Raw genomic sequence first — 23,212 nt, forward strand, 5'->3', positions numbered from 1 at the left:
AAAATTAACACAATAGTACAAGCCCTTCAAATATTATGTAGGATTAAACTCCTTACAGTTAACAATATAAACGTGATGAAGACGATACTACACTTTCCTCATGAGGGGGTTGAAACTAGAAGAAATATGGAAGAAATTATTTTATAACCACATTAGTTAAGAATGTGGAGTCACATTTCTTTTTCAACTCAGGTGGGCAACTTTGGAAGAAAGGTTTCTAAAAGTCTGTTTGGTTTCCTAGAGAAAGACAGGAAGGCTAATATCCCTGTACTATATACAAATGGTAGGTCTGATAAGAAACTGAATGGAATTGACATTCAGACAAACTTGGAGGGAAGGAAACTGTTTCATCTTCCCTTCAGGAAATCCTGCACAGCATTATAAAACCAAGAGTATCGTTTGGAGACTGGCTACAAGTGGGAGCCACCCGAAAGGCTTGAGATGAGCTGTAGGAATGCCCACCAAGTTGGCTTTTCTGTTGAAGACGACTAGGAGATGGCTACCCTGTGAGTCCTGCTGTGACTTGAGAAACTGCCTGCTCGGTGTTACGGATATTTAGAACTGGTGGGCATGCCAAGAAGTGGATGTTTTCTCTGTTTCTACTTTTCAGTGTCTTACTGTATAGAGATCCTTGCATTGGCTCCGAGGGGAGAGCCAGAGGTGCCAGGGCAGCCTCTAGTACTCTGCATGACAGCCTGTGGAGAAGTAAACTACCTACCTCTGGGGGAGCAGAAGACAAATGCATGGATCCCGTGGTCTAAATTAATGCTGTCTTGCACAATGTTGATAAGTCAGCTTTTTTGGAGAGATGCCCTGAGTGCCTAGAAATGTTTCTGGGGTCGCTTTGAGTGGCTGGAAAAGTCAGACACAAAGCAGCATCTGGACAAGGATTTTGAAGATCCAGATTTTGAATTTAGCCCTTTTGTGTTAGTGAAGAAGCAATTACTCACTGCACTAAAAATAGTAATTTCACCCATAACCCATTTCCTGGGGAGGGGGAGAAGAAAAAGAAAAATCTGAAGACCTGAATGTGAGGACAGTGGCTGTGTTTTACTGACTTTCATTTTGCTTTTAAGGACTGAATTCCTTGCTTCGGTATGAAATTGTACCAGGAGCTGGTTATGAGAAATTCAAGATGAACTCGGACAGTGGAGAACTCGTAACAGCTGCATCACTGGACAGGGAAACCCAGGAGGTTTTCAGTATTAAAGGTAACTATGAGTGCCTGTAAAACTGGAAGTGAGAATGGATGTGGTGTTACCTTTTTTGATGACGGCTGAATTAGATGGAAGTGGTAAGATTTTCGGGTACAGAAGAGCATGTGCTTTTTGCATAGCACAAATGACTTTCCTGTTCTGCTGTTATTAAGGAACATCTATTGTTGCAGCCATAACCACGGTATAAAATTTGCTTTATTTTTATTAATCTTAGTTTTGGTTCGAGATAGTGGAACCCCATTGCTGTCAAGCACGGTGACAGTTATCTGCAGGGTCCTGGATGAAAATGATCACTCTCCCATATTTCTTCTTCCCACCTCTGAGATCCATATTCCAGAGAACCAACAGCCTTCTGTCATTTACATTACCCGGGCTATGGACTTGGATGCTGGCAATAATGGAGCTCTAAGATACAAAATAATCGGTAAGTTTACACTCCATCACTTTTGTTAGCATAAATCAGGAAATATATAAACAGCAGTATTGAAGTTTTAGACTAGTCTTGATTTTACCAGGCCTCCCTGGCTCCCATCTTGTCCATGTGCTACTTCCGTGTGGGGAAAAAATAAAAGATCTTTCACCCCTTTGTCAGCATTAATAAGCACTTTCCAGGCACAGTTTCAATCTGCTTTCTGGATTTGAAATAGTACAGAAAAGAAAAAAAACTACCAAATGCTAGAAGCAGGCATTAATCATGAAGGCATAATTTTGTCCTTTTTGTTACAGTTGTGGAAGTTCTGCATGTAAATATACCATTGCAAATAAGCACAAGAATTAATCTAATTTGATTTAATTAATTTTATTTATTTGATTTTATTTCGTGAGAGTTTCTTTCACCCAGCAATTAGTAGTGTCGTACTTGGGTTTCATATTGCCAAACTCCCCCCGTGTCCACTATGCCAGTGTAAGCTCTACAGCTGTTCAAAGCCTCCTGTAATACTTTGCACAAATACTGATTTGCTGTCCTTGCTTTGGTTTGCGGCTCTCAACAATAGCTCAAACGTAGGCAGATAGCTACTGTGGTAACAGCCAACACGTTTTCCTTTTGAAGAAACAGTTCTGAATTCCTTTATGTTTTCTTGGGTTTAATTTCACGATCTTTTATGATCTTTAATTTAATTACCTTTGATTTTTCTACATGTTATAAAGTATATATGCCATTCACAGTTACTAAAATGCTGACTTTTCTATTGACTGCTTCATATTTACCTCCCCGTCCCCATGCCCTCCAAATCAAGACCTTATACAACTATTCGCTTCCAAGAGACAGGCTTGTAGAAGAGAACAAGGAGCAAGTAATTACAATTGTCAGCAATGCTTTATAGGTTTCTGGAATTTGTAACAAAGGTTGGGAAGAGGTCACTTCATGCAGCAGCGAAGTTGCAGGAGATTTTATAAGGTGTGCTGCTTTGGGAAAAAAGACATGCATCTGGCAAAATAGCCACTCTGTAAATTGATATGACATTCTGTATTTACTGTCATTGCCACCCACTGATTTAAATGAAATGCAGGTTTTAATTCATATAAGGAGAATAAAATATGTGAAAAGCACATAAGCGCACCAGCTGTATGAGCAATTGGATCATGTTATTGCAATTACCATAGTGGTATTCACAAGGGATTCTTTTTTAGAAAGCGATTGTTTGTGATCATGTTATTTTTTATGTATTTGAAAGGTGGAAATGTTGGAGAATACTTCACACTAAATAACACTTCAGGAAAGCTGCTGGTCACTCGTAGCTTAGACAGAGAAGACGTCAGCAATTTCACTCTTGTAATTGAGTGCCGTGACCTAGGCAGCCCGTCGAGAAGCTCCACTGCACAGCTCTACCTAACGGTCTTGGATGAAAATGACCACAACCCATTGTTTGCAAAGACCCAGTATCAAATCTCTGTGAGAGAAGACCTAGAGGAAGGCTCAGCCATCCTCGACCTCTTTGCTTCTGACGAAGATGATGGCCTGAATGGCGAAGTTACGTACTCCCTTGTTGACAACACCTTTGGAGCATTCGCTATCAACAGTGTAACGGGGTCTATAGTTACTACAAAGGCACTGGACCGGGAGACCAGATCCCAGTACGCATTTAGGGCTGTAGCAAGTGACTCTAGCATCTATTTGCCAAGAAGCACTACTGTCAGTGTTGTGGTGCACATTGAGGATGTCAATGACAATGATCCTGTTTTTTTGCAGAACCCTATCAGGGCCTTTGTGCCTGCTGAAACCTCTGTGAATGAGACAGTAGCCACTGTGAGAGCAGAGGACATGGACCTGGGATCAAACGGAACTGTCGGTTTTAGTTTGATAGCAGAAACCGTATTTCAGATCGATGCAAAGACAGGTGACATCATTCTTCAGGCACCCTTGGCTTCCAAGGACTTCAGCACCCAGCTGCTAGTGGTGGCTTCAGATCAAGGTATCTCACCTCGGACAGCCACAGCTATGGTCATTATTTTTACGGAAGAAGAGGAGGAGATTTCATTCAGCCGTAGCCTGTATGAAGCAAGCATGCCAGAGAACAGTGCAGCAGGTGGGCATCAAACCCCAATTTGTGTTCTTGCGGTTGCCACCCTCCCCTCCTTTTGGAATGGTAGTTGTAATGAATAGTATAGGGAAACCTTTTTCCCGTGCAACAGCATGGAAAGGTTTATCTGGGTGTAGCAAATACTCATCTGTCCTTTTCCAGTACACCAGCATGAAAAAGAAACATGGTCTGTTAGTTGGAGGCGTCGTCTGGCTTTTGTGTTTGCTGCCCATGTACAATAGTGATGCTCACATGAAACATAAAGTTACCTTGTCAGACCTGGTGTGTTTCTATCCCTCAGCCTGGGAAGCGCTGAGCATCAGTGGGTTCACTCTTTTAGCAAAATGACTTTAATGATGGGTGAACAGCATTTACTCGCCTCACTTGTCAGTGCACACAAGCTCAGATGATGTGAGTGGTGTGAACCAGTTGCGACACAACTTTTCTTGTTTTTTTGCAAAAAACCCTTCATGAAATAGAGTATCTCTGGAAGCTACTACAAAACCTTGCTGAAGATTTGGACTTTCAAGAAGGAGAATGGGGGGTTGGGATTGGGGTGAGGGAGAGAGGAGTTTGGAGGCTGTGGCACATTGTCACTCAGGCTTCTACGGTGTATCTCTGCATAGATCCTGTGCTATTGAATGCTGCCTATAGACAAACCAGCCTCAATCACAAAGTGCTTACAGATTTGTTGTATTTTTCTTCTGTATGATGATCAGAATTACTGCTCTAATTTTTGTCATTCAGAAAATATTTGTAGTTATGCCCCCTGCCAGTTAGATATGGCAAGTACCTTTTTCGACTTCAGGGGATGGGCTCATTCTAATGAGGGGCAGAAAGGAGTGCCTTCCCCGTTTTTCTGCCCACAAATCCCACTGTACAATTGACCAGATGTATTTAGATACCTGACGTGCACTATATTCTTGATTCAAATACTGCCTCACGAGGGTCACCTTGAACAAGTAATTTATCCTCTTTATAGTTCAAATTTCCCTCAGTAAAATGAAAGCAATATTCCTTTATATCCTAAGGGTATTGTGAGACTAGTGAATTCTTAGATCTTGAGTAACAGCCTATATATTTGATTAGGAATCAGTAAAAAAGAAATGTGTTAATAATTTTGGAAAACCAGTCAATATTCTTGCCTAATTGCAAACAGAACAGAGAATGAAGGGTGAAAATAGCTGTTGCAGTAATTACTGCTGTGGTTACTCAGCCATTCCTTTCTCTGTGCCTGTTCGGGACTACAAGCCAAATTTTCAGCAGTGTGTTTTAAGATAAAGATAATGCTGTGAGCATTACTGATGTTTCAATTAACAGATCAAAACTAGGCAATAAGGTGATTTTTTTTTTTTAAGTGACTTTTTTTTTAAAGCGTAGATGAAATATTTTACTTTCAGGCTCTTTTTAAAAAGTCGTGATGAGACATCAAACCACCAAGTTAGAGCATCTGTCTAGCGCTCTCAATGTCTGCCAAAAAGCATGTAGGATTCTGGAAAAAGTGGAAGGCTTCCAACAGGAAGGCATGGAACATGCAGTAGCTTGGTGGTTAAAACACTCTCCTGAAATAGGAAAGGTGTAGGTTCAGGTCTGCTCAGGCAGAGGAGCATTTATTTAACTTTCATTCCGTACTGAGCACTCTTGAGTATGGAACCTTTGAGATAAGAAGTTTGTTAGTGTTCTTTTTCTTTCTTTTTTTTTTTTTTTTAACCTATGCTTCTTTTATTGCTTCCATTACAAATGCAAAAATGCAAAAAATAAAAATCCCTAAACATATTTGTCCTGACATTTAAAAAAATGCATTTTATTCCATGAAATTGTCCAGGAAATACAAGTAGGTTTGAACACCCTAAAATTGATTTTTTTCTGTGAATGTGAGTCATGCACCCCCAGGCCTCCAAGCCCTGTTTTACTGGAATCAGCACTGCACAGGAGTTAATTGTGTGTCACTTCCCAAAGGAAAGTGTGCCCTGGGGGAATTGCTTTTTCCATAACATACAGTTCGGATGTCACAGCAATCTGTGTTAATTTCTCATGTTCTGTCTCTTCATTGATCTGTCCACTGAGAATCAGTTATGGTGATGTATGGCGGGGGGAGGGGGGCCCTCGTTCCTAGGTGTCCGGAAAGCAGAGGGATCAGGTGTTTCCAGAGGCAAACTCTAGGCTCTCAGTTTTCTCTCTCATTGCTGCAGCAGGCTTGTGTTTGCAGAAAGTGCTGCGAGAACCTGTTTGTGGGTCTTTCCAGGGGAGTAGTGTCATTTTTTTTGACTTTTCTATTTTTTTGACTAAAATCCAGGGGGTTTCAGTCTTTTCAGGAGACGTGGGATTAACCTGCATTAATCCTGCATTAAAGTTTCTTTCTAATTAAGAAAAAAATAATAAAAGGGAAGGTAAGTTTTGTTAGGTTTACAGAAATAAGATAAAAATCAGGGCTTTATGGCAATAGATAAACTTAGCTCATCCTAATTTTTCCTAAGTGTCGATACATTCCTGGGTCAGGGTAGACAATCCAACCTGAAATCAGGGAAATGCCTCAAGGAACTCTGGTATCAGAATGCCATAGTCACATGTTCTCCCATTCAATCTACAGAAAATATAAATAAGATTCAGTTTAATTTGTTTTGATTAAAGGAAATTTTACAAAGCTTCAGGGTAAACAGGAGGGTTACATCCGAAAATGTTAGTTTGTATATTTAATAAGTCTATTTGCTAAGAAGATCAAATTCTTTTAAGAGCATGAGAGATTTTACTAAATACCAGTACTGTTTTGGCTCTGTGTGTAATATTTTCTTATTTATATAAGCATAAGTAAATATCAAATATTTTAGTGGGAAAAAAAGCATGATTATGATTAAAACTCTCACAGGAGTTAGCTTACAGGATATATGTGATCCTGAGACCCCTACAAATATGAGTGGTACCAGTGTATTCAGTCCAGGGGAGATTTACATTACGTACTGATTATTTGTAGAACTGGTATTAATAAATGTGGCTTTTCCTCCTAATTTTATTTCTACCTTAACTAATAGAGTGGGAAAACTCTAAGTTTATTTTAAAAAGAATAAAAAATCTGAATACTATAAACGATGAAAGCCAAAGCTAAGGGTCCTTCGTTTTAATTTAGTCTGAACCAGTCAATTGGGTGAGTGCCTCAGGAATTGGTCCTTGTGGTCAGATTTTCTTGAAGTGTTTGACCTCCAAGTTTGATGACCTTCACAAACCCCCATTCTTCTGCTTTGTTTAATATTGAATATTTAATGTCTTTAAATATTATAAACTGTATTACAACAGACTTAGAAGCCAGTTAATAACTAAACAAGCCACTGCAGTCTCCAGAGGGTAAGAAACTTTTATTATTCACCAAGCTTTCACTGGAACAGTTGGTTGCATAGCACTTCCTTGGAGACAGTTTCACCAGTAAAACTAGTTGAATCTTCTATTTTTTTCCATAATGGGTCTAAAAAAAATGTAGCCTCTTACTCTGAAAGTCCTCTTCTACTCTTTGTGCTCAGTTAGCTTTTTCTTCCATGCATCATTAAGAGGTCTCAAGAAATAATGGCGAACATGAACCAGGGTTAGATGACAAAGAAGGGGAAAAGAGACTGCTGTAATGAATACTGGAAAGAGAAGAAGAATGATGATATAGTGATACGTAGCTCAGTTCTGGTGTCTGTTATGTCCTAACACAGAGTACAGGGCATTTTTCTGAGCCTGTCTGGCAAGGTAGGCAGATGCTGTCCACACTGCCGGGCTTCAGTTCCAGGGCAGTAGGCGTAAGGTGAAGGCTGGTGTAGGCTATTCAAAGCAGTTTGAGAGACTTTCAAATGCAATCAGGATGTCTGTGATTGAACTGAAAAAAACCCTAAATATAAACATTTGCATCGCTCTTCACTTCCTTTAACATTCTTAACTAATTCAGAAGTTGATGGCATAGTATTTCAAGCAAACCTCTCTGCTTTCTGCTGCGGTCCGGACCTCCCTCCTTCCTTGCACTTGCTTCAGTGCTGATCTCATGCTCATTGTGCCATTTTAGTGTGGCACATTGCTCTTCTTTTGCTCCGTGTTAGGTGTTACCTGTTGTGTCTTCTGCTTGAAGCAGTATTTGAATCATGTGGACTTGCAGTCACGAGCTCCAGCAGACGGTGCTGTCGTTTGCTGTTTACCTGTACAGGGCAGACCACAGAGTTTGCTCAGATTGTGTTGACAGTGAACTGTAAAATTTTGCTGTTTGAAGGAGTCGTTTTCTGTGAAAGGTATCAGAAAGAGAAGAAATGTATTCACTGGCAAAAATAAGTTGTAAATTATTTTAACTACGTGAAAAATACAAAACTGAAATGATGAGGGTTTGAGGGCGAGAGCAATAACGTATTAACCTCTAGCCCCTGAAAAAAGAGATTCAAGTAGAAAAGCTGCTACTTTATTTCTGGTAGGTTTTTTCTTCTTAAACATGCAAGCAAACAAAAAGTCTGTTGACAGCATTAGAATATAAATAGTGATTTTCTTTGGACTTTTAATTTTTTTCCTACCTTTAACTCTGCTTCCAGACTTTTGTAGTAAATCAGAGTTCCTCAGCGATGAAAATTCAACCTAACCCTCCCTGTTCTAGTTCCTAAAAAAAACCCCAGTGCAGTGTTAAATCAGCTTTTACCTATTGGACAGTTGGCTCTCAATTCCAGAAATTTTCTAGTAAATATTGACTAAATAGCAAAAATTGGCATATTTTTGCTATTGACAGTCGGACTTTAGGAGCAAATACCAAACCACTTAAAATTTCCTATTTTTAGAAATTAATAAGGAACAACGCTGAAATACAAATATTTGCTACATTTCTTAAGAGCAAAATTTCCTCTCATTTTTATACTAAAGATAAAAGTCCTTTCCTCTGACATCTAGGACACTGAGTGTGAACAGCAGATGAAATAGCTAGTTGTCTGTAATGCTGTTTGGAGGAGTTCAGGTTGCACAATAACCTCACTCCATCACAGTTGCATGGAATAAATTATAATTAAAATAATTAAAATCCATTAAATTTCCACATGTGCTAAACAATTTAATAAATCACTTGAAAGTAATAATTATTTTAAAATCTTGATAATGCTTTTTAAACTTGCTACGTTTTTGTTAAATGTGATGATGCTGAGCAGGATAATATATTCAGTTCCACTTTTTTCCTCTAATCCTATTTCAAACAGGGTTTTTATTTCATGTCTCTTGCATTCTATATTAAATTACTGCTTTTTTCATGGAATTTGGATTTTGCTTGAAGTCACACATAGCTGTGCATGTAGTTCCACCTTTTCATTCTCTCTGTCAAAAGACTGATAATTAAATTTTTGAAGAATATTTATTTTAAAATATTAAAATCTAAATTGAATTCAGATAAATGAAGGAAAAATAAACTCTTTATGGTGATTCAGGGGTAATATGCATTCCTATGATGAACAAAAAAAAGGACTGTTTTCCTTAAAAGAATTAATGAAAAAGTGAGATTTAAATGACCAAAGACAGCATAATCTGAATAAAAGGAATACATATGACTTCAGGTAAGAGGTAATTCTGGTGGTACATGGGAGTTTGCAATTACAAAAAATTAAATCTCATTGTTTTATTTAGGCAGGTGATGAAGTTGTGATGAGATGAGCAATTTACTGGGCAGAGATGTGTAGACAGTGCCTTGCCTGTAAAGTTGCAATGCAGTGAAAGTTATGGAGGAGTTACTTTTATTATCTACTATTTTAATTCATAAATGAGCACCTAACCTAGTACATAGGTATTTGGCTCTGCATCTTCTATTAATCACAGTAATATAAATTTAGAATAAAACCTTCTAAAGTGAACATGATGAAAATGTGTTATTGCTTCCATAGGTACATCACTTCTAACTGTAGAAGCTTATGAACAAAAATTTACAGGCGAAAACATAAAATACAGCATCTTCAGTGACAAGGAAAGCATATTCTCCATACATCCCATTACAGGTACATTTGGATTATGTTTTTCCCCCCAATTGTCTGTGTCTATCGCTTCGAGAGTGTGATCTCTAAACCATAGCATGTTCCTACTGCAAGAACCAGGGGTATCTTAAAGTATTACTCTCCTGTTACAATGAATAAATCATTAGTAAAACCAGGGATATGAAGAGACCTGCACAATTGTAAGTTGATTTGGAAAACAATTGAACACAAGTATACCTATTTAAAATGTTCAGTTCTGATTAACTTTGATCACCAGGTATTGGGAGTTGATAAACTACTGCTTTGTGATCCAAGGTGAGACTCCGTCTTGTTTCTCATCATAAAGTTGCTCCAAAACTCAATAAACATAATCCTCCAAAACACCCCAAATGTAGGAGACATTAGACTCTTGTTGAGTTTAATGCTCTTTGCTTCAGGCAAAAAAGAATAGTTTGTACTCTTAACAATTTACTTTCTCCCTGAGTTCCTGGAGGCTTTAATCTCTGATTATTCTGATGTCCCCAGGCATCCTGTAAAGCTATCATGTTTGATGCTGGTGGACAGTTAAAATTGCTTTGTTTTGTTTAGATGAGGGGCAGTTAAAGACCATACACTTGATTTCCAAGTCCTTATTTCACTGAAATAAAGGTAGAAAGATTAATCTTAAAGAACATCTTAGACCCAGAGAAGTTTATCCCCAAGAAAGTGAATCTTCTCCAATATCACCTCCTTTTTTTATCAAGCCAGGCTGAAAAATTATTATGTGATGTTTTTAAGAGTCTCCTAAGCACTCTGTTTACAAACAATAGTGGAATTTTTGTAGCAGTGGAAGTCACAAGTCATCTTTTGAGATACTTGAACCGTTATGGTTTCTTCTGTTTCCTTTTTTCTGAAACCTTTCTTCTGTTTCTTAGAAGACATTAATTGAAGTGCAGCCTTTCAGGACATTTTAAGAGCAGTTCTTAGCTTAATTTTGACACCGGTAACTCTCTACCCATTGTTTCTACAGCAGATGTGCTTCAAGCTATATTTATGCCCATTCTATCTTAGGTATTGTAAACAGCTAAAGGTCTGCTCTACTTGTCTTTTCAAGCACTGGTGTTAATTATCCCCACTTTGGAGAAGACTTTCTCCCATTCTAGGGCCATTTATTATATACTAGAATCATATAAAGTATACTAGGAAGTGACCCATGAACTAGTCTGTCCTCTGACGCAGAAGGGAACTCAGTTGTGCCGGAGTTTGACAGAAGTTTGTCTGTCATGTTCTTAAAAGCCTCCAGAGATAGTGATTCGGCAAACCCTCTTAATAGTTCATACAAGTCTTGGCAGTTGGAAAGCTTTTATTCATACTTACCTGATTGTTTCTTGAAGGGATTTAAACTTATTACTACTTAAACTAGTAACGGTAGACATGAGACAATGGCAAACCCCGTTCTTTATGTATTTCAAGACTGTTACCCTATTACTTCCTCATGGGCGCTTCTCTAGAATGAGAAAATCTGGTTCTTTCACTTGTTCCTCCTAGCTGGTGTACCTCAAACTTCATTATTTGCTCCACTCCACACTAGAGTCTTTCAGTTACTCTCTACCATCTTGAAGTGTATTCCTTCTACTGCTATCTATTTAGCTTTTTCTGTACACAGAATGTGGTAATTTTTCAGTGTCGTGCTGAAGAGACACTACCTGCCAGCTCTGAAATCTTGATGTTCAACACGCAGTTCTTGAACGTTGGACAGATGCATAAGCAATCTTATTATTATTAAACAAGTTGGTGCTGCTTAGCTTAGAAAATGAGAACTGAACCCCACTAGCTTGGAGAGCCATAGTAGATGGGTTCTTATGCTATTACAGGTTTGGGATATGGATATTCCTGGCATCATTACTGGAAAATCCATGCAAAATTGAATTTGAATTCTGATGAAATTAACTAGAAATTATGTATGTATGATGTGTAGATGCAGTGAAGAATTTTTAGTATAATGCTATATTACCTGGACATCAAAACAATGACCATGGATTTCCAAGGATGTTTCAGGTTTAATGTGGAGATGTCTAACTGTGCTTGTAGTCTCAATAATTTTCACTGATTTTTTTTTTTTTTTGGTAGAGTAACAGTTGGGAGCTGCTCACAGCATCAGAAAGGCTCTGTATTTTGCCTGTCAGACAGATACAGAAATTGATAGAACTATTGCCTGATTTGGATATAGATGAAGGGCCAGATGTTGCCATTTTCAGGTGAGGGCCAAGAGTCTCTTCAGACACAGCTAGCTCAACGTTGTGTATCAAGGAGCATACATCATGCAGCCATGTTCTTGCTCTCTGTTGCTCTACAATTGGTCTTGTTTTAGGAAATTGCCAACATGGTTGATCAGTGAAAACTTAGCTGTCCACGATTTGTACAGTAACTAGCATGTGGGGGTGATATTAGGTAGAGGGAGGACATGGTGCAGAGCTTGCTAGAATTCTGCCTTGAGTTCAAGGATATATGTTAGGGACTTGATAACTGCATTTGTGCATTTTTTTTCCTGAATACGTATGTCACATTCAGATTTTATTTTCATTTTAATAAACCAGGTGCAATCACAGTAAAAGAGCCAAAGTTTCTTGATTTTGAAGTTAAGAATAAAATACATCTTTCCGTTTTGGCTGAGAATAGCTTGAATTCAGCACTCTGTGGAGTGACGGTTTTGATACAAGATGTGAATGACAATGTACCAAAATTTGAGCAAAGCTATTACAAAGCATCAGTATGGGAAGGCCAGAGTCCTAAAACAGACATCATACAGGTGAGTGGAAATTTATCTTGCCAAGCCCAGTGCTGTAGTTAAAAAGAAGTTTGGTTGATCCATTCATGCCTACATTTCAGCTAGATCTGTTGTGGACCACTGTCTCTAAAAACTGAGTGGGTTTCTTGGAGTTGCTACCAATTTGCTTGAATATCTAAATTATTCAATGATTTTTTTTCTAGCCTATGTTTCAGATCTTTCATTCAAGTTTGTTAACTTGAAAGAGAATTCTTTATCTTCTTAATATTTTTGCAGCTGGACTTTAAATTCTTCTTTTTTTTTTTTTTTTTTCTTTTCTGTTTCACTCCAAATAGTTGAAAAATACCATTCAGAGCTGTGGTTCTGGTTACAATATAGGCTGGGCCTTGCATTAATGCATCTACTGAAAGGGCTGAAGCAATAAAAAGAATACTTTCAACTCATCAGACTAGTAGAGTCAAACCCAAGTGTTCAATTTAAAATCTGATGCCTAAAGAGCAGCTTGTCTCAATTTAAATGTGCAAACACTTCTTCCTCTGAAAGGATCCATTCTCCAAAAGTGTTTCCAGCTGGCCATATTAGAGCAAAAGAAGACATCAATTGGACTAGAAGAACGCATAATTTCCTCAGTGCATGTTCTTGCATTGCAAGTCAGGTCACAGTGAGGGTCATGTTAGGTACTAAAGATATTCCTCCTCTAGAGAATAAATAAATGGAAAGCTACAAATGCCTCCAGGCCAAAGTGATTAGAAACTGATGGACATTGTATTTAGAGAAACATATGTCCAGGAATGGAGAAAAATCAAAAGGCAGTAAACCCAGATGTGTAGTCAAAATTTTATGACAGAATACATTCTGTTCTGTTTCCTTTATTCAATCTGACTGGTTGCCTCTGCGATGGTTTGGATCCCATGCTCATTATAATGCTTGTTCAGCAACCAGGAAAATACAAAGACAACTCTTCAAAGAGTCAGAGGAGTCTTCGAGAAACCTGGTCGCTGCTGTTGAATGTTACTTATTCTGTTGGTTTTATAGCTTGCCTCTGCCCTTTTTACATCTTCTGGTTCGTATTTTAAAAAGTAATTAATGAACCATTCCATGAAAGCTCTGAAAATGTAATAGTTTAATTATTTTATCCTTTGTCTGTTTGCATGGCAGTAGTACTTTAAAGGCCAGTCCTGGACCCATGAGAAAGTGTGTTTTTATGCACTAAACAGAGAAAGCATTCTAACAGTAACATTACAGTAATATAAGCAGTGTAAAATGATTACCTTCAGTCCTAGTGCTTTGTGTAGCTGAATTTCAAATTGCTCAGGGGAAGAATTCAGGTGCATCCTATTGCAATTCATGAGCAGATTTTGTGACCTCACGTGACACTCATGTTGGGGACCTATGATTATTTCCTTAAATCTGTGCAATCAAAAGGAAAGTAACCAGAAATAGATGACTCTGGTATAAGGTTTTTCTCTCTGAAATCACATTCTGCCATTTTGAATTAAGCCTCAGTTTTGCTCCCAAACAGGTATTTGCAACTGACCTTGACAGTGGGCTGAATGGAGAAACTGAATACTCAATTTTATCTGGTAATGAAAATGCAACGTTTCTAATTGATTCCGCACGAGGGATTTTAGCAACTAATAGAGTCCTAGATCATGAAAATACTTCATCTTACAGGTTTGTATGCAAGTTTTTTATAAAAATGTATTGTTCTTTTCGTTCAGTTTAACTTGAAATCGCTCATGTTACTTATTTTATAGTTTTCTGTTGATATCCATTACCCGCAGAGCCTGGGTGCAAGCCAGACAGTGTTGAGAACGGGACTAAAGCTGCCCATTTGTACTGTGGGTTCTTGCATACTTCCCAAATTCAGGGGAAGAAATACAGTCTTGTTTAATCTGTGGCAACACTTACTGATCTAAGTGAGTGTGATGGTTCACTGTAGGAATGATGATAGTTCCTGGATTTTAGTTTATTAAGAACTGTACAGCCATTCCCTCTCTGGAAATGTTTTTTTATAAATATGTAGACACAGAGAAAACACTCAAGCCAAATCCGTGAAATAGGGACATATTCTGTTCTTTAATTAGAATATAGTTCAAATTTTCTTCTCCATAACCTGATAAAGATGCTTCTGTAAACCTTTTCAATCTATAAGCTGTCTTGTACTAAGTATTAGGTTTTTTCCTGTTTTCCAAGAAACTGTGAGTAGATACGATCAAGTGGACATGACAGTTTTTCTTTACAGGTCATGCCATAACTGGAATTAGAAAGCAAATAAATCATGTCTTAAAGAGAAAACATCGAGATTCATTAATACACCCATTTTAGGTACTGCAATCTCTACAAAAAGTAGATTTCTCTGTGTGTGTCAGTGGAAATTACCCCCCCCACCCCCTTTTTTTTTTAATATGGTTGTGGCATCAGTTAAAATATTTGCAAGCTTTCCTATCCTATGGGACCTCAAAATTTTAAACATACTCTCAGAATTCTTATGAATCAGAATAACTTTTAGAAAATAAAAAAAAACATCCAAAAATCAACAGAATGTGATAATTTTTTTAAAGTATCAGTGTAATTTGATAATAGTATCCTAAAGGAAATACTTTGTTTTAACTTAATATGCAGAATACTTCATTTGGAGTTTCTTTTTTTCAGTTTTTCACTGAATCAAAAACATCAGTTCTGATTTTTGGCTGTTTAAATATCATAATAGAATTTTTGTGACTAATACTTTAAAAGAATGCCTAAAATCAGTCCTTCAAAGGAGGGATGTGTACTGTTGATTTAGCATTGAACATGTAAGCACAATAATTTTCATATCTGTCTTTAATGGGCAGCCTATTTTATTTCAGTATTTACATTGGAATTCTAGCCTTTCAAATTGCCGGTTTGAGGAATGTGAAGCTTCATATTCCTTTTTATTAATAAGTTATTAATCTGTACATTTTGAAGTGAAAAATGAATAGCAAAAGAAGCTTTCAAAACTGTTTTCCTGTTTAATTTCAAAATGTTACCATTGGTTCTTTCAAATTTTCAAGGAGTTGTTTATTTTATCTAAATTGAACATTTTCATCTGCAGAAGTTCTAAGTCCCTTATAATAGGAGTTATAATGGAAGTGTTGACAGAAACTTAATTTTAATACCTTGGCTGAGATGTTTTTATGAGAGTTTTTTCCTGAAACCTTAGAAAGTGATTATTTTTAGTAAAATATTTCCATATGTATACCTTACCAATATTCATTCTAGAAAAAACACACTTTCTATATGGAATTATACATGGTCACTGATTGAATACTAGCCTGCAATTCAAGTTATGTTGTTCTGTCAGTGTCAAAAACCACAAGGACACCCAGAGCAGAGCTGGTGTGGTTCAGGAATGGAAGTGCTGCAATCCGCAGCCTGAGTCACAGCCTTGGTGTTCCATACTGACATGTGAACATTTAGGGAGTAACATCTCTTCGACACTTGAAACTGTGACTTAGCAGAAAGAGGGAGAAATAAAGCATTCAGAAGATCTACAGGGAGACAGAAAATATGATGCACCATGCAAACAGTTGTTAATACACAAAACATTTAATTGAGATGCCAGACTCTGCCTTGTATATCCTTTTGCATAGCTTGGTTTGGTTTTTTGTCTGCTCCTGTTTTTTAGAGCACCTATCGAGTTAGATTTAATTTTGAATTCCCTTCTGGATAATTTGTAGTATTGAGGAGTAGTGAAATTTTCCAGATAATCTTTGCTTACAATAAACATCTGCACTGTTGTTCAGAAACTAGTTGCCAGAGACGGTGAACATCCTTTTATCCATGTTTATCACATCGTTATGTACTGTCGTCTTTGCCGTGTTGTTTGTGGAAATCAAAAGGTTGTTAGCAGAATCTACTACGTATCCTTATGCAGGTGTAAAATGGAAGCCTACAGGCAAACTCTCAGTCTGACGGTGAGATTCTGGTCCCACTAAGATCAGTGATAACTTTGCTATTGTCAATTGGTGCATGTATTCAGGTTTTTCACTTTATCGCTTACATTCATAATATACTGGAGGGGCTATTCTAGGTCTCTGCAAACATTTTGGCTGAATATTACTTTGAATGCTTTCATATAACCCGATTTTCACATTCCTGTTGTCCCTTTCTGAACAATGAGGTTCCTCCAAAGGACAATTTAGTACCTAAGTTTTAATTCCTCCTCTGAATTACCAGCTGGAGAAATGTGTCTTTTTTTGAAAGTCTTGCTAGCTTGTTTAACCACCTGTGTTTGGTATGAAATCGGGTGAAATGAATAGATTAATGCTTCCTTTTCTGTGATTTTTTTACGTTTCTGCCACCTAAAATCTCCTAGACATTTTTCCTGCAAGACACACACACACCCTCCAGACAGTCAATCTTATAGAAAGAAAGATGGAATTTAAGACTTGAAATGAGGAGCAGAAAGGGCTAATATTTTCATTTGTGATTTTCCCCCTGCTTATACCACTGGTAGATAATTCAGTGATTTCTGACCAATAGTGACAACTACTGCTTCCTTTAATTGTAGGTTAGTTGTACAAGCTGCTGATAAAGGAAACCCCAGACTTTCTGCCACAAGTATTGTGAGGATACAAGTGTTAGATGTTAATGACAATGCTCCAGTTCTCCAACCACTAGGTGAAGTGGAGGTCCTAGAAAGTAAGTGTGATAGTACAGCAATGTTATCGTAAAACTGGATTTGTCAGACAACGATGCTTTTGGTGATTTGTGTAACTAAGCACCTGTACTAAAAAGGATAATGGATTGTATTAATACTGAAATATCAAAGTAAATTGTGATCTGCTTTTGTTTCAGAGGCATTATTCTTAATCTTCAGACATTGTTTTTAAGAATAGTTTGGAATAAAACCATAGGCAATTCAGAAAGAAAAAAACAAACTCTGCAAAAATACATCTGTAATCTGTTCATTTTGGACTGCAGTGTCATATTCTTCAGATGTCTTCAATTTCTGCTTTTCTCCAATAAAAATACTTGGTGTTAAAACCAGCATTGCCAGAAATTAGACATTTTGAACTTCATGTGATGAAAGAATAATTTCTGTAAATTTGATTGAAGCATTAAAATGCTGTATAGCTTGATGCAGTTGAAGATCATGAAGAGGATGACCCAGGACCCTCCTGAGTTCTCATCCCAGCATACATCTGGCATGTTGTGTGACATTAGTTCAGCATTTGCAGACCTTGAGTCTTAAGCCCAGCATCTGAAAATACATGTACTTGTGATGCATTAAGATACACAGCTGGAAATTTATGAAGATTTAGGTGCTGAAATTCCAGTACTCCTGTTAACAAAAAATATCAAGGCTGTCTTTCTTAGTGATATTTTTTAGCCTGTCTTATATTTAGCTCCCAATGGTAATGAGAGGTATGGGAATCATGGATGCCCAGCAGCTGTAAACTACTGGCTACTTATTTAGATTTTGTATTTTGTTTAAGAACACTTGCTTTAGGACACTGCACAGTGTTTTTGAGGCTTAATTCCCCAGGTGTGCAAATAGGAAATGTTTTGCTTTCTGTTAGCTCTAGGCTTTGTTAGGTGATTACTAATAGGTTCAGTTTGCAATCCCATGTGAATCTAGCACAATGCAAAAGCTCTCTGTATCCAGTTTCTCAATCTCATAGGGCTATACCTTGAGCTCTTAAGACTTTTGTGCTACATAAGTTTAGCTGGAGGTCTCATTTCTCTCTAGTGGCCTCCTTTGGAAAAGCTTCAGAATTGCATTCATTCGTTCTACACAGACATGGGGACTCTGATGCCTCAGTTAAATATTCTTGTGGAAGTCTGTGACAATACTCAATAAATGCTTGGGGAAAATAATGGAAATTCCTGTTCCTCCTAAAAAAACAGTTAAGGCTACACTGGATCTGGGAAGGTCTAAAGGAAACTGAAATTAAAACTGGGATAAAGCAGATGCATTTGAAGAAATCCACTACTGTTTCTGTAGCGTTTACGGACATTGCTTTTATTCTGAAACAGGAAGTCAAAATACACCAAAAACTGAGATTCAATATTGGGAAATTGGCAAAATCTTCAGAAATTATAACATCATATTTTAGCTATGACTTATTCTGAAAATTATTGTTTCAGGTGCCCTGCCTGGCTTTATAGTGACTCGAGTGTCAGCAAGTGATGCGGACTCCAGGCCAGCACTTCAGTTTGGTTTTACTTATGATAATAGTCCTGGAATGAAATTTGCCATCGATCAACACACTGGTGTAGTCACTGTGGTGGAACCATTAGATTTTGAAGAAACTGCTGTGCATAAGCTGAGAATTGTAGTTTCAGATTCTGTACATCAAACAGAAGCAGAACTCACCATCCTTGTTTTGGACGTTAATGATAACCCACCAGTGTTTACTCGGGATTCGTATCAGGTGGGAACATAGCAAATGGACAGCAAACATGTGATGTCTTTCCATATATGATGATAAATAGTAGGAGTGCTTGTTTATATTTGTCTTAAAAATGCATGTGAGCAGTGGGAGGGAAGGTCTCTGCAAACTATGACTGAGCAGAAACAAAGCAGAGCTCTTCTGGTGAAACCCCAGCCCCTTTGTAGGAATTCTGCTAAAAAGGACTGAAGGAATTGTTCAGTTTTCATGTTTGTGATTCCTGACTTCAGGGGGAAAGTGGTGTGAATGCTAGCTGTGCTCCACACACCATGCATTCATCACTGGGCGTTACCAGATATAATCCAGACCGGTCTGAGGAGCAGGGTCCGGTGTTCAGAACTTCCTCCTCCTGAGACAACGGTGAACAAGTTGTATGTTTATTCTGGCCCTGTTACTATGGCATGATTTTTTTTCATTTTCAGTTACACAGCACCACAGAGGTGCAGCAAATGCCCGTATGGTAGGTTACGCACATATAGTTTGTAATGTGTAACCCTGCCTTACAGCAGTGGCGGTCATAGAAGGAAGTAAGGTATACATGTTTGACCTCCCCAGCATCCCCTGCTAGACTGAGGAGGACATACAGCTCAGCTATTGGGCTTCTGGACAAGCAATTGGACTGCTAGGCTGTTGTAGATGTAAGTTTTCCAACAGTATTTTGAAACAAAGCTGCTTTAGCAACTATGGACAACTACGGGCCGCTAAGATGATCAAAGGTATTAGAGCACGTATAAAATAGACTAGACTATTTCAGTTGGAAGGGACAATTATTACTACATGTAATGTGGTAATAATTGTTGTAGTAATAAACAATGATTATCTAGTCCAACTGCCTGACCAATTCAGGGCTGACCAAAAGTTAAAGCATGTTGCTAAGGGCACTGTCCAAATGCCTCTTAAACACCGACAGGCCTGGGGCATCGACCACCTCTCTAGGAAGCCTTTTGCAGCGCTTGACCACCCTCTTGGTATAGGAGTGCTTCCTGGTGTCCAGTATAAACCTCCCCTGGTGCAGCTTTGAACCACTCTCACAAGTCACTGGATACCAGGGGGAAGAGCTCAGCACCTCCCCTCTCTACCTCCCCTCCTCAGGGAGCTGCAGAGAGCAACGAGGTCGCCCCTCAGACGCCTCCTCTCCCATCTAGACAAGCCCAAAGTCCTCAGCTCCTCCCCATGGGACATTCCTTCCAGCCCTTCCACCAGCTTTGTTGCTGGTGACATATTCTGGACACATTTGAAGACCTGAACATCCTTCTTAAATGTCAAGGCCCCGAACTGGACACAGTGTTCAAGGTCTGGCCGCACCGGTGCTGAATACAGTGGGATAATCCCCTCTGCTGACCAGCTGGTTATACTGGGATGCCCCCCAGGATGTGGGTTGCCCCCTTGGCTGTCCGGGCGTGCTGCTGACCCGTGCTGAGCCTGCTGCCAGCCAGCACCCCCAGATCTTTAAGAAAATCTGGAACGCTTCATGAATTTGCATGTCATCCTTGCACAGGGGCCGTGCTAATCTTCTCTGTATCATTCGGATTTTAGGATATGTGCTGCCAAAGTGAGCACAGTATCGTACAGAGCTCTCGACGGAGCCTGTTGAAAGGGGTTTGCTGTGACTTCATCAGCCCTCAGGCCGTGGGGCTTGGGCTGAGCATCAGCACCTGTCATGGCTTGGAGTTAAGGTTGGGGTGGGAGAGAGACAAAGCCTGGAGCTCCAGGTGAAGGTCGGCTGCACTAAGGCTGCCAATCTGTGTACCAAATACTGGCCCAGGTTGCCCAGAGAGGTTCTGGAGTCTCCATCCCTGAAGATACTAAAAACTTAACTATATCCATGGGCAGGTACCCTGCTCTAGGTGACCCGGCTCAGAGCCAGGACAAGGTAACCCCCAGAGGTGCCCATCAGCCTCCGCCGTTCTGCAATCCTGTGAGCTGAGCTGTCTGCTTGGGTTGGTGCTTTTTGTGTGTGGTGGATGTGCTCAGAGCCAAGAATATGAGGCACCACAGAAGACTTGGATTTAAAAATGCTTCTTTTAAAAATCTTCAGTCAAGGTGTAGATCTAAACACTTGTCTGAGTAAAGGTGACATATCAACCTCTGAGCAGGTGCAGCAGTTTTAGGTAACTATGGGACAGACTGTAGATACCTGTGAAATATGCAGGTGCCTGAGTTGTCAGGATTTGTGAAAATTGGCCATTTACAAGTCTAAATTCTGGAATGGGGGGGAAATAAAAAAAGCACCACTAAAGCTCAAGTGATTTTTAGACTTTGCCTTAAGTTTTCCTCAACCCTCATATGTGTCTGATTTTGGAGAATAGTTTAGGCAAGTACTTGCTTGTGCAAGTGCTAGGATATTTTTTTTTTGTAGATTGGAGCAGATGTTGCAGGCAGGGTTATTAACTGATGCAAACCAGCGTAGCTCTGTTGGCTATGCGAGCATAAACAAGTGAGCTTCTCTCTCCACAATCCTGATGTTTTATGTGTTGGTTGGACAGTAAGATGCACTGCTTCTTTTCAGTTGGTGATACGTATAATTCTCTATTCATCATTCTGTGACTTTTACCCTTTTATTGTTCTTTCAAGTGTTTTCATATTTATACTTTTCAAATATAGTTTCATATATATGGCTATTATATGCATATAATCTCTCTGTTAAAATGATTTAAACTAACAGTTGAAGGTACATCAAAGGTAGCTGCTGTATCATACTGTTAATTTGAAATTGGATTTATAAGGTGGAAGGAAACTTTGGTCACAAAAGTGCTGTGTCTGGACTTGAAATAATGGAAGCTCTTAAGAAGGGAAAGGACTTTCTTGGCTTAGAACATATGAAGGAAGAAGGGAGCATTTTAAAAAACTAAATTCTAGCAATACTCCAGTGATGATTAAGTGCTCTGGTTGTGGAATTTTCTGGGTACATGTATTTATTTATTTTTTAATGGTCAATCATACACTCCAGGCAGGGACTGCAGACTGTATTCCAGGTATGAAAATCAAGGTGTTTCTGAAAGCAGGGAGAAAATCCAATTTTAAGTGCAGTCCATTGTAGATATTCCTTCCGTTAGTTGGTGAAAAAAGAGATTCAGTGATTCTCTGAACTCATCATCATCATGAACTAGAACTAGACAGATTTTACTACCATTTGAAGTTTACTATAAATTTTGGCTGTATTGTGTGCATTGTTTTCAATATCTCAACTCTTTAGTTTTGTCCCAGAAGAAAATGAGTAGGTGAAACTTTTTTAATGCTGAAAACTGTGTTTGTTTTTTCCACTAAGAGTAAATGAAGAAAATTGTGTGTTTAATTTTCAAAACCTTTTCTTAAGCTCTGTAAAAAATATAATTTTGCTTTCTATGTCAGGTGAGTTTGCCAGAGCTCATTTCTATGGATGCCACTGTTCTGACAGTCTCTGCTGTGGATAGGGATTCAGAGCATAATGGAATAATTTCCTACAAAATCCTCTCTTCTGCTGAGGGGTTTGCTATTAATCACAAGAATGGTGAGTCTGTAAGCACAATTTATTATTTCAGTTTTTTCAATGTAAATGGAAGAGTCCTATTGCACTTCCTTACCTGTTGCCAGTGATCACTTGAGTTCTGGAAATCTTTGGTGGTCAAAGTCCACCATATGTTTTTGCTAAACTGCTTATTGATGAAGAACTGATCGCATCAAAAACTAGAGTTCTCTGTTTGTTCCTGAACCATGCATGAGGCAGCTAGTCACAGCGTCCTGTAGGTGCTATTCTTCTGATGTAATTTGATAGAAAAGTTGCTGCATGTTTTGCATTGATTCGTAACATTTCAGCTGATGTATTAGATTTCACTCAATTTCAGTTCGTAATTACTATTTTTCAGTACAAGTTGAAACTGTCATAATGGGGTTTGGGCAGTATGTATTTAAGATTGCTTCTTTAGAAAACTTTAGGAGTTTTCTAAACTGAGAACATGGAAGTACATGTGTATCTCCAAAATACCTAATTTTCTTCAATAGTTAAAATATACACCAATTTAAATTTTTCTGGCCTAATGTTGTAACACTCTGGGAGGTGGAAAATTGTGTCTCTCTCTTTTTGTATGCATTTATACAGAAGATTTTTTGGAATATCGGCTTTAGAGATTGCTAGATACTGCAAAAATGATGTGCAGCTATTCTATGAGAAAGTTCTTATTGCTTATTTGCAATAAGGTTTTTACATGAGATGAATTTTTGAGTGTTTGTTGGGTGATGGCAACTATAAACACTATACAAATGTCTTGCCCAGTTAAAGCTGTTTTCTTTTTTACCCATTTGTTACTCTGTATTGACCAACCTGTCCTTATGTTTGACTAGTGGTTGTTTC

The 23,212-nt window shown here is 38.4% G+C and overlaps 1 protein-coding gene and 1 non-coding gene across 2 annotated transcripts in view; one reads left to right on the forward strand and one right to left on the reverse strand.

Moving 5' to 3' along the window:
* LOC130143713 (protocadherin-23-like) overlaps window positions 1-23,212 on the forward strand; it is a 72,961-nt gene that overhangs the window by 44,485 nt on the left and 5,264 nt on the right. Inside the window, exons 11-19 of the mRNA XM_056326567.1 lie at window positions 1,077-1,211; window positions 1,432-1,641; window positions 2,894-3,745; window positions 9,607-9,717; window positions 12,270-12,481; window positions 13,983-14,134; window positions 16,998-17,128; window positions 18,578-18,864; window positions 22,234-22,372. Coding sequence (XP_056182542.1) covers window positions 1,077-1,211; window positions 1,432-1,641; window positions 2,894-3,745; window positions 9,607-9,717; window positions 12,270-12,481; window positions 13,983-14,134; window positions 16,998-17,128; window positions 18,578-18,864; window positions 22,234-22,372 — 2,229 coding nt within the window. The remainder of the gene's footprint in view (window positions 1-1,076; window positions 1,212-1,431; window positions 1,642-2,893; window positions 3,746-9,606; window positions 9,718-12,269; window positions 12,482-13,982; window positions 14,135-16,997; window positions 17,129-18,577; window positions 18,865-22,233; window positions 22,373-23,212) is intronic.
* Window positions 20,336-20,442, reverse strand: LOC130143965 (U6 spliceosomal RNA). The gene has a single exon (XR_008819950.1). It is a non-coding gene; the product is annotated as a U6 spliceosomal RNA (small nuclear RNA).

The sequence above is a fragment of the Falco biarmicus genome, chromosome 1, assembly GCF_023638135.1.
Source record: "Falco biarmicus isolate bFalBia1 chromosome 1, bFalBia1.pri, whole genome shotgun sequence".
NCBI classification, from domain to species: domain Eukaryota; kingdom Metazoa; phylum Chordata; class Aves; order Falconiformes; family Falconidae; genus Falco; species Falco biarmicus.